At 51.5% G+C, this 12985-nt stretch overlaps 1 protein-coding gene across 1 annotated transcript in view; it reads right to left on the reverse strand.

Moving 5' to 3' along the window:
• TWIST2 (twist family bHLH transcription factor 2) overlaps window positions 1-5376 on the reverse strand; it is a 28372-nt gene extending 22996 nt beyond the window's left edge. The window contains exon 1 of the mRNA XM_069021441.1: window positions 4626-5376. Within this exon, the coding sequence (XP_068877542.1) occupies window positions 4655-5137 (483 nt within the window). The 5' untranslated portion in view covers window positions 5138-5376 and the 3' untranslated portion in view covers window positions 4626-4654. The remainder of the gene's footprint in view (window positions 1-4625) is intronic.
• Window positions 5377-12985: the final 7609 nt, after the last annotated feature.

Consider the following 12985-nt stretch of genomic DNA (forward strand, 5'->3'; position numbering starts at 1 on the left):
TGGCTTTCCTCACTTCCAAATTTGCCTGAAGAAGGAAATCGGGAGCTGTGGTGACTCTCCGAGCAACCCACCGAGGTGTCTGGTGGGATCGGCAGCTTGCAAGGAGTTATCTGCTTTTTTTCCCCCTTCCCAATTTTCTGCAAGACCTGGGAAGAGGGGTGAAAAAGCTCCCCGAAATGTCTGCTTTCCCCAAGCAACTCTAAGTGCCTGGCGGCATTTCGAGCTCGCTCTGTGCTTCGGGCTTGTGGTGCCGTCCCTTTCCATGTTCGTGGCCTCGTCAAACCATTCCTGCAGCTCTCCAGCAAGACATAAATTCTGGAGGTTTTGGGCTCGGAGATTTCAAAGTCGTGCTGAAGCACATGGAAATGATTCTCAGGGCTGCGGCTATAAAAATAATTATATTGCCGGGGGAAAGAGTGACATGAAATGTCCCCAAAAGAGATCTCAGCGGTGGTTACAGGATCTGTCCCGGCTCTGTAAGAGCCCGCTGTGATCTCCAAGGCTCATTTATCACTGCTACCTACAACTGCAGGAAATATGCCCCCAAAAAAGCACTGAAGGAAGGAATGCGAGGGGAGAAGCGTTTCGGTCTCCCCCTTTGTTTTAATGAGGATGCTTTGAAAATCAGCGCTGCTCTGCCGAGCTGCGCGGTGTGAGGATGACTAATTTGGAGACAAATTAGGTCTACTTAGCCGAAATGTCTGCCTCGATTGTTCCCTTAATGACCCTTCAACGCACATCTCTCCCGATAGGACTTTTACCGCAGCTCTGCCTCCAGCAGATTAAGTAATAACATGTTTTTACCACTTTTCTAAGCGCTCCTTCGGACCCGATCCAACATTTCCCCTCCGCCATGCGTGTCCCCAGCTCTTTCTGATGGGTAATTCATTTATTTGCGTCTAGCCCCTGGCAGATTTGTCTCTTCGCATGTCTCCTTCTCCGGAGCGTTTCCCTCGCACCCTCTTTTTCAAAGCTCCCTGAGCCTGAGCGTTTTTTGGCTGACTGCAGCGTGTTTGGTGTCTGCTGGGTAACAGATTTATCCTTTCCCAAGGAAAGACACGAACGTAAACAGAGGATCCAAAATGCATTTTGCTGGGCTTTTTAAATGCGCTGAGATGAAACCCCCGCCCCTCCCTGCCGCTACAAGGCTATTAATGTAAATACCAAACTTTACAATCCTTCCTGTCAAGGAAACTTATTTACATTTTTTGAAGGATGCGTATAAAAAAAATGGGGCTTTTGGGACAAAAAGGGCTTCGTTCCAGTGTCGCTACACCCCCAGTTCACTGTGCTGCTCTCATACACTATAGAATTAGGTTTTGTTCCCAGGGCCAGCAGAGATAACATCTGTTTGCTTCTTTAAGGAGAAAATGAAATAGGATGCTGGTGTTTTATACTGGGAACAGCCCTGCGAGTCTGAAGGGGCGATGGAATGAGGGCTGTGGATCGAACACACGCGTTAAACGGGGCTTCTCCAGCATGAGAAAGGTGGGGAAGGGGTTACCAGCGCCAGTGCCAGCCCAGGGGAGGCAAAGGGCTCGTCCTCAGTGAGTGGGAAGAAGGGGCAAACTGGTCTTACTGGTGCGGGGCTCAAGGCTGTGTTGTCCTTTACACTTTGTGCTGGTCCTGCCATCCCGGCTGGATGGGTTTTTTCCCTGCTAAAAGGCATATCAGCAGTCATACTGCCTTTTTTCCCCGATTTATTCTTTTCAGTGTAGAGCCTGTGGAACATTCCGAAAGCAAAAGGGAAAGGCGGCTGCAAGGGAAGGGGCGCAGGTGGCGGCCGTGAGGATGGGGAGATGTAGGGGGGAGGAAGGCTCGGCTGAAACATCCCATTGCAGCCCTAGAGGTGCACAAGCTGCCCCTGTTTCTCCTGAAACTCCCAGAGTCAGTTGTCTGGAATTCCGTGGAGCTGAACAGGAAAAGCTCTCGTGGCCAGGGGAGCGAGCAGCAGTGACCTGCTGGCGTTCGCAGGGGCCAGGTGGCATTTTCCCAGTTCCCAAGGCTCTGATTTTCTAATCAGACTGCTCCTCCGATTTCTATTTTGCTTGCAGCCAGAGGGGAACGAGCGTCCCTCCAAGGAGAAAACCTTTCCTTGCTTCTCTCTCCCCAAAACCTGGGGAAAAGGGAGGATGGCAGCCCAGCCTGAGCGGCGCTCACCCCACGCCTGCAGTTCCTACTCCCTAGGAAAGGCAGGAGCTGATCCCAAATCCACACAGCTATTTCTTGGGGATTGTTTTGTCCATTGAGGCAGCACAGGCTGCTCCCCACTCATCCATAAAATGTCCCACCACCCAACTGTATTTGCCCGTTTTCCAGGGTTTCTTGAGGATCTCGGTGTAGTTTCTTTTTTATTTTCTGGCAGCCGTAATTTCTGTCGCCATAAACGATCGAATTTGACACCGCACCGCACCAGGCCATTTGTCAACAACCTTTTCAACAGTCCAACCACACGCGTGTTCCTGCACACACAGGCACAGGGAAAGGGGGGAAGGGTTGGCATCTTCCTCTGCAAGAGCCGCCCCGGAGCACCGGGTTGGAAGTTGGGTTATGGCGAAGGCGCCGGATTCCGATTCATTCCAAATCAAACCAAAACGTGCCGGGCTTTGGTTCTGCATCGTGGTTTTTCTGTAATGTCCTCATAATTTTTTGGGGGGTAGGGACAATCTGAGCACCTACCTATAAAATCTGCCTCCTCAGAGCAATGTTAATAATAATTTAGTCGACGTGGGGTTTAAAACATGGTTTAAAAAAGGCAGGTTTTGCCCCGTACCGTGTGCTAGGAGTGGTTGTGTATTAGATAACAGATTCCCAACCATCCTTGGCTAATGGCAACACATCATTTGGGAAACAACAGAATCAATGCATTGTTCCAACCCAGCACTTTCCTATTCGGCCAATCTAAACTGCTGAAGAAATATGTGTTCGGGACATTTTACATCTGGTTTTGACAAGAAGCCTGGGTTTTTTTGTGCATGGGGCTTTTTTTTTTTTTTAATCTGTTTGCTGCAGTTTTTTAGCCAGATTAGCATGGGAAAAGGCTCTCTGTTTTATAAACGGAAGGTTTATCTTTTGAAAAACCCACTCAGCTTTGGATTTTTGTAGTTGAAATCAGCGCAAGGCGTGCAAAAAATAGGAATGCCAGCGATGGCCATAAACCCCACAACAACAGCGTTACCTATTTAAATAAAGCTGAACAGCAGGCAGCTCGTGCAATCGGTAGAATAACCAAACTTGGGACATTTTTCTTATTTCGGGGACTCACTAGAAGAGCGCGTGGACACGTTAATTGCAGCAAATTCCAAACTATTTCAGGATGCAAGTGAAACATTTACATCTGAAGTGGTTTTAAGTCTGTTTTACACCGCTAGTAAGTCCTGGTTTCACATTTTTTAGCTTTTTGAACCGAGGCACTGCAGTTGCATCACGTTTTTGCCTGGTTCTGTATTTTATTTATTCCAACGGGCTGCTCATTGCTGCCCGAACAAAGGTGGATTTGCCTCTTTAAACAAACCCGGCCAATGGGCTGGGATATACTTTCCTCTTCGGTCCTGCACATGATGAAATTATTTCATTTCTACATCACAGGGGTGGTGGGGAAAACGTCCCTTCGGTGTGTTTGCCTGGTGAAACGGGTTCGTGGGCTCTGTTTTATGTACGGAGCCCCAGACAGCGCCCAGCCAGACCCAAACTCCGGCTGACACAACGCAGAGCTGCTCTGCTTAATTAGCTGGAGATGAGGGTGTTATTAAAAGCCTTTTTCCCCCCTCCTTTCTGACTGTTTATTCCTCCCTCCCCGAATATTACAAACGCAGCTGAAGAGGAAGTAGTTTCCTGCTAATGGAAAGCGACGAGGAAGGGTTTAGTGAGGAGAGTAAATAAGAAACTGCACCCAACGCCAGCCGCTGCTTCACCGGCACTTTGGGGAAGGGAAACTGAACAAACCCCCAAAATTTAGCAGAGTTTCTCCTGTCTCTGTTTGCTTTTTGCTGTGTGAGGGGGAAGGGGCGCAGCCTGGGACTGCAGCCGACATCTGCTGCTCGTTTCTTTTAAGAGAAACACAACCTGGGGCGAACCCGTCGCCGAGCCCCGCGTGGGTCCTGCCGACCCCCTGGCCCCCAGCTGGGAGGGGATGTGGCCATCACGGGGCTCAGCGCTGGGGTTTTTGGGGTGCAAACGCCCATGGAGTGGGGCAGCAGCTGGTTTGGATCCCCTTGTCAGCCTGTTGTGGCCATCACCTTTTCCTCTCCGAGCCCTCCTCCGAAGCAGCGCTTTCTGGCAAATCTCACGCGGTGACGGTTTCCCCTCTGTCCCTCATCATCCAGCTCTCAACACCAGCCCTCTCTCTCTCTTCCCCGTTCCCACAGAGCAGAAGCATGCTGATTATTACTTTTCCCCCCCAAAAAATTTGGGGCACATCTCATTTTTGCCTTCCTGGGAGCTCCATGTATTTGAATTTCCGCCGGCGCGGGGGGAGCGGGAGGAACTGGACGTGCCTACGCTGCCCTCCGCGTCGGTGACCCCAAACCCATCAGCGCCCCCGGCATTCCACACCACCTCTCCCCGGGCAAAGGGAAGCAAACAGACCCGGAGCATCGTCCAGGAGAAGAGAAACGGGTACCTACCCCTTGGGCTGGCCCGGCCCGGGCGGTGGCTAGTGGGAGGCCGACATGGACCACGCTCCCTCCATCCTCCACACGGAGAAGGCATAACTGAGCCTCTCGTGAGCCACGTAACTGCAGCTCGTCATCTTACTGTCCATCTCGTCGCTCTGTAGCACCTGGTAGAGGAAGTCTATGTACCGCGCCGCCAGCTTGAGCGTCTGGATTTTACTCAGTTTGTCAGAGGGCAGCGTGGGGATGATTTTCCTCAGGGCGGCAAAAGCTTCGTTGAGCGACTGAGTCCTCTGCCTCTCTCTGACATTGGCCAGGATCCTCTGGCTCTGCAGTTCTTCGTAAGATTGGGAGCTGGGACTGGACTTTTTCCCCCTCTTCCCTGGGTTGGGGCTGCCATCTTCGCTGGACTTCTTACTGTATCTTCTCTTCCTGCCAAATCTCTTTGGCTGCCTTTCCAGCTCCTCTTCACTGGTCCCCAAGCTATCCACAGGGGAAACAGGAGAACTGGAGCTTTCTTCCATGCTTTCTGCAAGAAGGGGAGGGGAAGAGCCTTTCCCCCCCTCCTTATGTTATGTGAGTGTGTGTGTCTTAAATGTGCTTTAAATTCCTGAGACAGATCCTTTGGAAAAACAGGAGGACTCCTTTTTTCTTTTTTTTTCCTTTTTTTTTTTTTTTTTGCTGACCAAACGTTTTCCAGGTTGCTTGAAGGGCTCTTATTTCAAGGACCGAGGTTGTGTAAAAAAATTGAGGTCTTGGAGAGAGGAAGTTATTCTAACTTTTTGGAAACTTTAGCTGAGCTCAGTTGCTAAATAGTTGTCAGAAGTGAGGGAGGTGCGGGGCTCCCTCCTGATTGGCCGGCCAGGTCGGTGGGAGGAAGGCTTTTCCCCTGCTAAACTTTCACAGTTTTATGTTACACTTAACTAAAATCTTGGGAATGCACCTCGAATCAAAGATAGCTGGCGAACGCCACCCCCTGCCCCCGGGGATGCCGCGTTTGCAGCACCCCTCCAGGATAACCCCCCGCACCCACCCCGGGGGTTTTTGGGGTGCTGCCTGGGGTCCCGTTCCCAGCTCCATGGCCAGGCTGCAGAGGTTCCATGCCCAGATCAGGGGGAGAAGGAGCGAGCCCCATTTTTATGGAGTGGGACCCTATTTTGCAGCCCCCGGTCCCCTGGGGGTCTTGCGAAGCCCCTGTCCTGCAGGGATGGGGTGGGGACCTGCGTCCCCGTCCCACAGGGTGGCCTCGGAGTGGCAGAAGTTCCCTGGGGCACGCTGAGCCATGGGAATGGTGGAGATTTGGGGGCAGAGGGGCTAAACCCCTATTTGTGGGGGGCATGGAGAAAACGCTTCTGGACAAACCCAAAATATGGGTGAGCTGGGAAGCAGTTCGTGGAAAACCCCATGGAAATGACCCCGGAGAGGCAACACTGGCCATGCACTGCCATTTTCTCGCCGCTTTTCCCCCTTCCATGAAATGCTAAACAGTACATTTAAGGGAATCTGCAGCCAAGGTAGGTAGGAGGACATTTTTTCCTCCTCCAGAATATGCTCCTGCTGAATTCGTGGTATCCCAGCACACAAAAACTGTGATAGCAGGATTTTTGATCTATCCAGCAGAAGACAACAGGTCACTTTTTCTCCTCTCCATCACACCGTAGGGGAAAATGTGGGAAAACTCTGCTTGCTTCTGTGCAGCTAAGGCAGGGAAAAATCAGATTTGGACCTCTGATGTCAGTCACAGCCCAAATTGCAGGAACAGATGCATTCCTGAGCAGCAAAGATCATGTTTTCAATACGGAGCAGGGAAATAAAATAGAACAATGATAATAACAAAAAGAAATAAGACAAAAGCAACTCGTAAAACGTCGATGTTGTATCAGAAGAATTAGTTTGGAGTGGATTTCTTTGCAAAGTTTTCCAGTAGGCATCAACACTCATTAATGGAAAAAATAATGTCTGGTTTGATTGGAAAGTGTTCCTTGGTAGGAGAAGGAATTTTTGGCTGGCCTGGGGCTGGCTGCACTGCTGGTAGGTAATGTTTATAGTGGAAAGCCTTCCCCAGGCAGCCCCTGGGGACAGCCTGTGTTTGCTTTCCAAAGGAAAGGTTCTCAGGTGCAGCACAGAAGTCGGAAAGCGAGGCTGTTCTGCAAATAGATTTTTAATCCAATTTAAGACCCCGGTGAGCTCCCGCTCACACCCCAAATCCAGGTTTCCAGAAGGGTTCGGGGCTGGATCCGAGAGTTGATCCAGCATCTGAAACCTGGAGTTCCACGAGTGCAATGGGATGGTGCCCACCAGCCCCACGGACCTCAAAGCAGATGCCACCCCTTGTGAGGGGTATTTGGTTCATGCTGGGGTTATTTAGGAGTCTCCTGAGTGCCTGGAATTGCTTCCAAGTATTGAGGGAAGCCATAACAGAAGGCTGGAGAGGCACCATTCCTGGTATTCCCAGCAAACAGGTTCCCGCCTCACGGCACCGCATTTGTGGGGTGAGGCACCGGGGGTTTGCAGGGATTCATGGAGCACGGGAGGACAGGTGGGATGCAGGGCTGAGCTCCCAGAGTGCCCTGCCCAAAAGGGCTGCAGGTGCCTGCAAAAAGCTGCTCGAGGAGGCAGCGGGGATGTTTTGGGCTGTGTTTGAGAGCACCAGGAGCAAGATCCCAGCTTGTGAGGGTGAGTGGAGCTGCTGGTTGTGCCTCTCCTCTCCCCCTGCCCTGCCAAAATTCATTTCCCTGCTTTTTATGCCCCTGCCATGACCACCCAAAGCAGGGCTTGATCTTCCAGGGTGTGAGGGGTTTCCATGGAGTGGGACTTGATCCGAGGGGTTCACGGGGTGGGCTGTGTGGGTGGATCTCAACATGCCCCGTTCTCAGCTGGCACAGGGAGTTTGCCTTCAGGGGAATCCCGCACAAGCATGGCCACAGCTCCTGGGCATCCTACTGGGCATCCACAGCTTTTTAGCTGTGGCCACGTGGCGTGATCCTGGCCCAGCCGAGCGGCTGCTGCTCCTGGCACTCTGGGATGTGCCTCTCTGGCTGCACGGCGGCAGCAGCAGAGCGGCCCCGCGCTCCTCCGGATTAAAGAGCTAATATTAAGTAAATAAATTAAATAAAAACCCGCCTCGCTTCAGCAAACGAGAGTGAAGGAGTGTTTGCAGGATCGGGGCACGGTTTCTCCCTAAGGGAATGGCTGCTGTGCATAACCTCTAAACGTGCAAAGCCTTTTAGTATCAGGCAGGCTTCATTACGGGAAATTTATGGTGGGATTTGGCCGTGGGATAATTACGGAGTCTCTGAGCCCGGCTCCAGCGAGCATCGCTCCGGAGCTGCCGTGAGTGTGTGGACCCTCCACTGCTGCAGTGCTCGGTGCCAGGGCTGAGGCCGGTGGTGACAATCCTGCAAATATCTGCCCTGGAGCACACCAGAGGCACGAGAACAGCCCCGGCTGAAACGTGATCCGGCTGTCCTGGAGGAAAAGGGGAGTTCGGGGAGGTTTGTGGGGGAAGCAGCGCAAAGGTGCCGCTGGCAAGGCGGGCTGGGCTGGATCCGTCCTTCCTGCTACCCCGGCAGGGTGGGAGGCAGGTTAGGAAACAAAAACTGCCACATTAAAAAGGTGGTTTTGGTGGAAGTTGAATGCCCTGTTTGAATGTGACGCTCACGATGGTGCTGCTCCTCTGCCTTTACCAGGCTCCTAGACTTTCTTGTTAGAGGGCAATGATGAATGTGGATTGGGATTTGGGGTCAGTGCTTGTTCTCCGTAGGAAGCTTGTGGTCCAGTTGTCCCCTTGGCAGGGTTTGGCCAGAAAATCTAACCCCTCTGTGCTGAGGAGGAGAAGGTTTGGATTTCTGTGTCCTGCCACCCCTCCCTCTGCTTGTCGTGGGTGGTGGGAAAAGACTGTGCAGGTAACATCCTTTCAGTGCATCCAGGCTGCTCTTCCAGCTCTCTTCTGCCGGGGGAGCTGCCAGGGATGCCAATTTTCGGAGCAAACTGGAGGAGAACCAGACGCTGTTGTTCTTTTTGCCTTCATCCTCCACGCTACCTCCTGCTACAGAGGAGAGCATCACTTCTCCTTTCAGAAACATCCCGCTCCCAAACTGCACCCAGCATCGAACCACCTCCACTACAGACAGTAATTAAGCTGATTCCTTTTTTTCCTCCTTTTTTAAGGGATAGTTCCTTAGTGCTTGTGCAGCACCCACCGGGAGCGATCCTTTGTGGGCACCTTCCCCGTGCTGCCGGGTTTGTCCCTGCTCCTCCTGCTGCCTGGGCTTTGTTCCCCCATCCCTCGTGTGGCAGGCGGATGTCCCCCATAGCACTCCCCCTGCGGTGACAAGTTCATAATCAAAAGCAAAGGAGCGGCGCAGATAAGGGGCGGGAGGTGCGGGGAGCGGGGCTTTAGGGATGAGACGCTTGGAGCGGAGCGCGCTTCCAAAGTAATTGGATACGCTCGGGCCGGAGTTCTGCGCAGGAATGTACATCTGTTTCTGAACTGTTACCAGCTGATGTGCCCTCTCTTCCTGTCTGCTTCCTCCCCTTCCAAACCCCCGGAGCAGCGGGACCAGCAAGGAGAGGCTGACCCACGGCAGCTGTTCCCACTGCGGGATGATCCCGGCCATAAGCGCAGCAAGGTGTGCTTTGCATCTCCCCGTGAGGAGTGAGGTGGTGGCAGCTCTCTCCTTGTTCTGGTGGATCCACCTGGAGCCCTCAGCTTGGTGCTTGAGGAGGCTGGAAATAGGGATCCTTCTAGGCAAGACTTTGCAGGAGGCTGACAGGAAAAAAAAGATAAGGGGAGGACTTTGAGATTTTCCCAGTGGATGTCCCTTTTTCCCAGGAAATGCCCACAGGCCCTTTGTCCATCTCCTTTATGACCGTGGCAGCTCCATCCAAGCTTTGACCAAGCAAGGCGGGAATTTCAAGGGTCATCCTGTTGCTCATCCCGGAGGAGAAGAGGCTCCAGGGAGACCTCAGAGCCCCTTGCAGGGCCTAAAGGGGCTCCAGGAGAGCTGCAGAGGGACTGGGGACAAGGCATGGAGGGACAGGACACAGGGAATGGCTTTAAGCTGAAAGAGGGTAGTTTGAGATGGGATATTGGGAAGGAATCCTTCCCTGGGAGGGTGGGGAGGCCCAGAGAAGCCGTGGCTGCACAACTGGAGCACGTCTTGGAGAGGAGAGGTGCTTCTGAGCCCTTTTAACTCCTGTAGGACATGGACAGGTGTTTAAGGTGATGGATGTGTTAAAATCAGGCCTGAATTTCTTCCCCTCTGGAATAAGAAGGGAGATCTTTAGTGGCTTCAACAGGTTTTGGGTTGGGATCTCAAGCTTGAAGCTGCTGAGGACCCATTCGCATCTGCACCGCTGTCAGTCGGACAAGGATTATTTAGGCCAGACCCAGTTCTGCCTCAAACATCGTGTGCAATATTTCAGATCTGATCACTGATTTGTGGCAGGATGAGCACTCCATGTAATTTCTCCTGTTGGCAGCGCTGGAATGGCAGAGGAGGAAAGGAGCCCAAAGGCAGCGGCGTCGCAGTTGTGGGTTCTATTTTTAACGACAGCAGAAGGAACGGGTGTTCTGGGGAGTAAAAACTGGTGGCTATCGTGGTTCCAAAAATAACAATTCTATTTTAGATCACTTGCCTGAGGCCACCACTAATTGCAGATCCGAGTGGAATGTCTCCCTGGGAATCCACGGGCAAGAAATTGTTTCTTCTTTTCCCCTCTTTTTTGGAAGGTGGAATATTAATTGTGGCTGCAGCAGTAGCAACTGGAGCTTAAAAACCTGGGCTAGGAGAAATGAAAATATTGTTTCATGAACTGGAAAATCAAAGCATGGGAAATATTTTGTTCTCCTCACCTTTTCCTCCCCCGTTTCCGGCCTTGTTAAATCGGGAAAGAAGGGCTTCCCACTAATGTAAAGGTGAATCCAAAGCCAGCCTGGGTGTTCCAACAGCATCCAGGCATGGCTGCAAGGGTCAGGCTTCTCTTAAATTCTTTGGGATTGCAGCACCAGCTTACAAGGGGGTTTTGCACCTTTGACTAGACCAGGTTGCTCCAAGCCTGTTGTTTGTATTCCTGCATTCCAGTATTTTTGAGGATTAACCAGAATCCTAGAGGTGGACCAGCCTTTTAGCTGACAGCGCTGGGAGGTGAAAAGATGGAAACGAGGTATTGGGAGAAACAAAGCAAAGCCCTGGAGTCATTTCACTGCTGTTGCAATAAGTGGTTTTCCTCATGGGTCCAGGGAAGGACCTCTCTCCCAGCAAAGTTTTAATTGCTGGGCATGGAACGGAACCGTTGCCTCTGGAATTTAAGCACGGAGGTGCAGCATTTGGCAGGTCAGATGGGGAGAGGGGAGCCAAAACAATGAACCTGACAGGGTAACTCTGCCTGCAGAGGGAAAACTGCTTCCAGGAGCTGGGCACGCCTGCTGGAGCCCACCGGGATTTTGGGAATTGTCACGATTTGGAAAAGTCGCAATTCTGAACGCCAGGGCAAAACAAGGAAAAATTTGTTAGGGCTTCTCAGGTGAGAAAAACAGAGTTTTGCAGAAGAGGATGGGGTCAGTTAAAATCAGTCATTTGCAGGTTCTTAGGCCAGCTCTGAAGCTCCCCTTGGCTTTTGGATACCGGAGCTACTCACGGTTTGCAAACCCTGGAGCTCTCCTTTGCCTGGATAACACCAGGCAACCTCTGTCCTCATTTCTCATCCCACAGCACTGCAATTCCCCTATGATTTCGTCCTTCCCAGTGGTGAAAAGCCCTGCCTTTGGAGCGTTCCCATGCCCAGCAGCCGGGCTGTGGGATCACAGAGACAGGACCTTGGAAAGGAAGAGTTCTGCTGGTTTGGCAATTGGGTTCATCCTCCCTGAGCATTCATCTGCTTGGACAGGGGAGCTCCACCTTCTGCCTCAAGGTTTGGGTCCCTTGGGAGTTGCTTTCCTGGATTTAAGTGGCCTGGAAGAGGGAAGGGATCATGAAGAACCCCCTGGGTGACTGGTGAGTTTCTCTCCAAGGAGACAAAGGAGAACCTGTTACTGAGGGGAAAAAATGTTTGTTTTCTAAATAAAACAACATTTTGTGAAACGTGCCAGCATTCCTAGGGAAATATGGTTTATTTTGGAAAACCAGGCACCCCGAGTCCTTCACCTCCATTTGTTGCACTTTAGGTTTCTGCTGCAGCAATGGGCTGGTGCCTTCTGATCAAATTTCTTGGCTACCAGCTGATTTGGTTTCACTTTAGTGTTTAATTTGATGCTGAAAGGTTGAAATCTTCCATTTAAGGAAGAAAAAAATAATAATTACTGAGTAAACTATACTCACAACATCAGAAGGGAGAGCCAGCTCTGCTCAGCTGAGAGAGGAAATTATTTTTCTTAGACTGATTAAAACTTCTGCTTTTTTCTTTGTCTTTACCAACACCTGTTTAACTCAGGCACCTGAATAAACTTTGAAGAGAAAAGATAGTTTTGTTAAAGGCTCAACCAGACCCCCAAAAGCTCGAGTTCCACTTCTGGGACCCTCAACAAGTCCAGGGGAAACCAGGCTTGACATTCCTAGCGAGATCTGGGGAGGAAAAAGCAGGAAAGGCCCATTACTTCTTTCAAAAACAATTAGGTGGAAAAGCCCTGAGCCAAACAAACAAGTCCTCAAAACTGAAGGCTGGTTAAATTTAAAAGAAGCAGCCATAAAAATTCATAAATGAGTGTAATTGGGTTCGGGCTGTTGTTGCAGAAGTATTGAGTGGACTGGCTGTTTTCTCAGGAGCAACAACCCTGTTTGGTGGGATGTCATGAGCACAGACTCCCGGATGAAGCTGTGGCTGTAGACACGCGGCCTATGGCCACCAGCCTGCCGTGAAGGAACGTGTGTGCAGTAGCCCAAGCGCTGGAAATGAAACGATCAGGGAAACAGCTGCACCCCTCAGAGGCACAGGAAGAGCATTCCTGCAAAACATCTGTGGATTTGCATGTGTAGAGTCAGGGAAGATGTTTGGATGAGGCAGCAGGTATGAACCTGCCAGGCCTGCTGCTCCTGGGGTCCTGGGCATCCTTCACCCTTTCCATCACATCCCTGCTGTGCTCGGCTGGGCAAGGGTGACCTGCTCATTATTGTCATTGAATCCCAGAATGGTTTGGCTTGGAAGGATCTTGGAGGTCCCATCCCACACCTTCCACTGTCCCAGATTGCTCCAAACCCCGTCCAACCTGGCCTTGGACACTTCCAGGGATCCAGGAACATGCACAGCTTCTCTGGGCACCCTGTGCCACGTCCTCCCCACCCTCCCAGGGAACAATTCCTTCCCAATATCCCATCTGTGCCTTTCCTGTCTCAGTGGGAAGCCGTTCCCCCTGTCATGTCACACCAGGCCCT

This window comes from Aphelocoma coerulescens, chromosome 7 (assembly GCF_041296385.1).
Source record: "Aphelocoma coerulescens isolate FSJ_1873_10779 chromosome 7, UR_Acoe_1.0, whole genome shotgun sequence".
In the NCBI taxonomy this organism is placed as follows: Eukaryota; Metazoa; Chordata; class Aves; order Passeriformes; family Corvidae; genus Aphelocoma; species Aphelocoma coerulescens.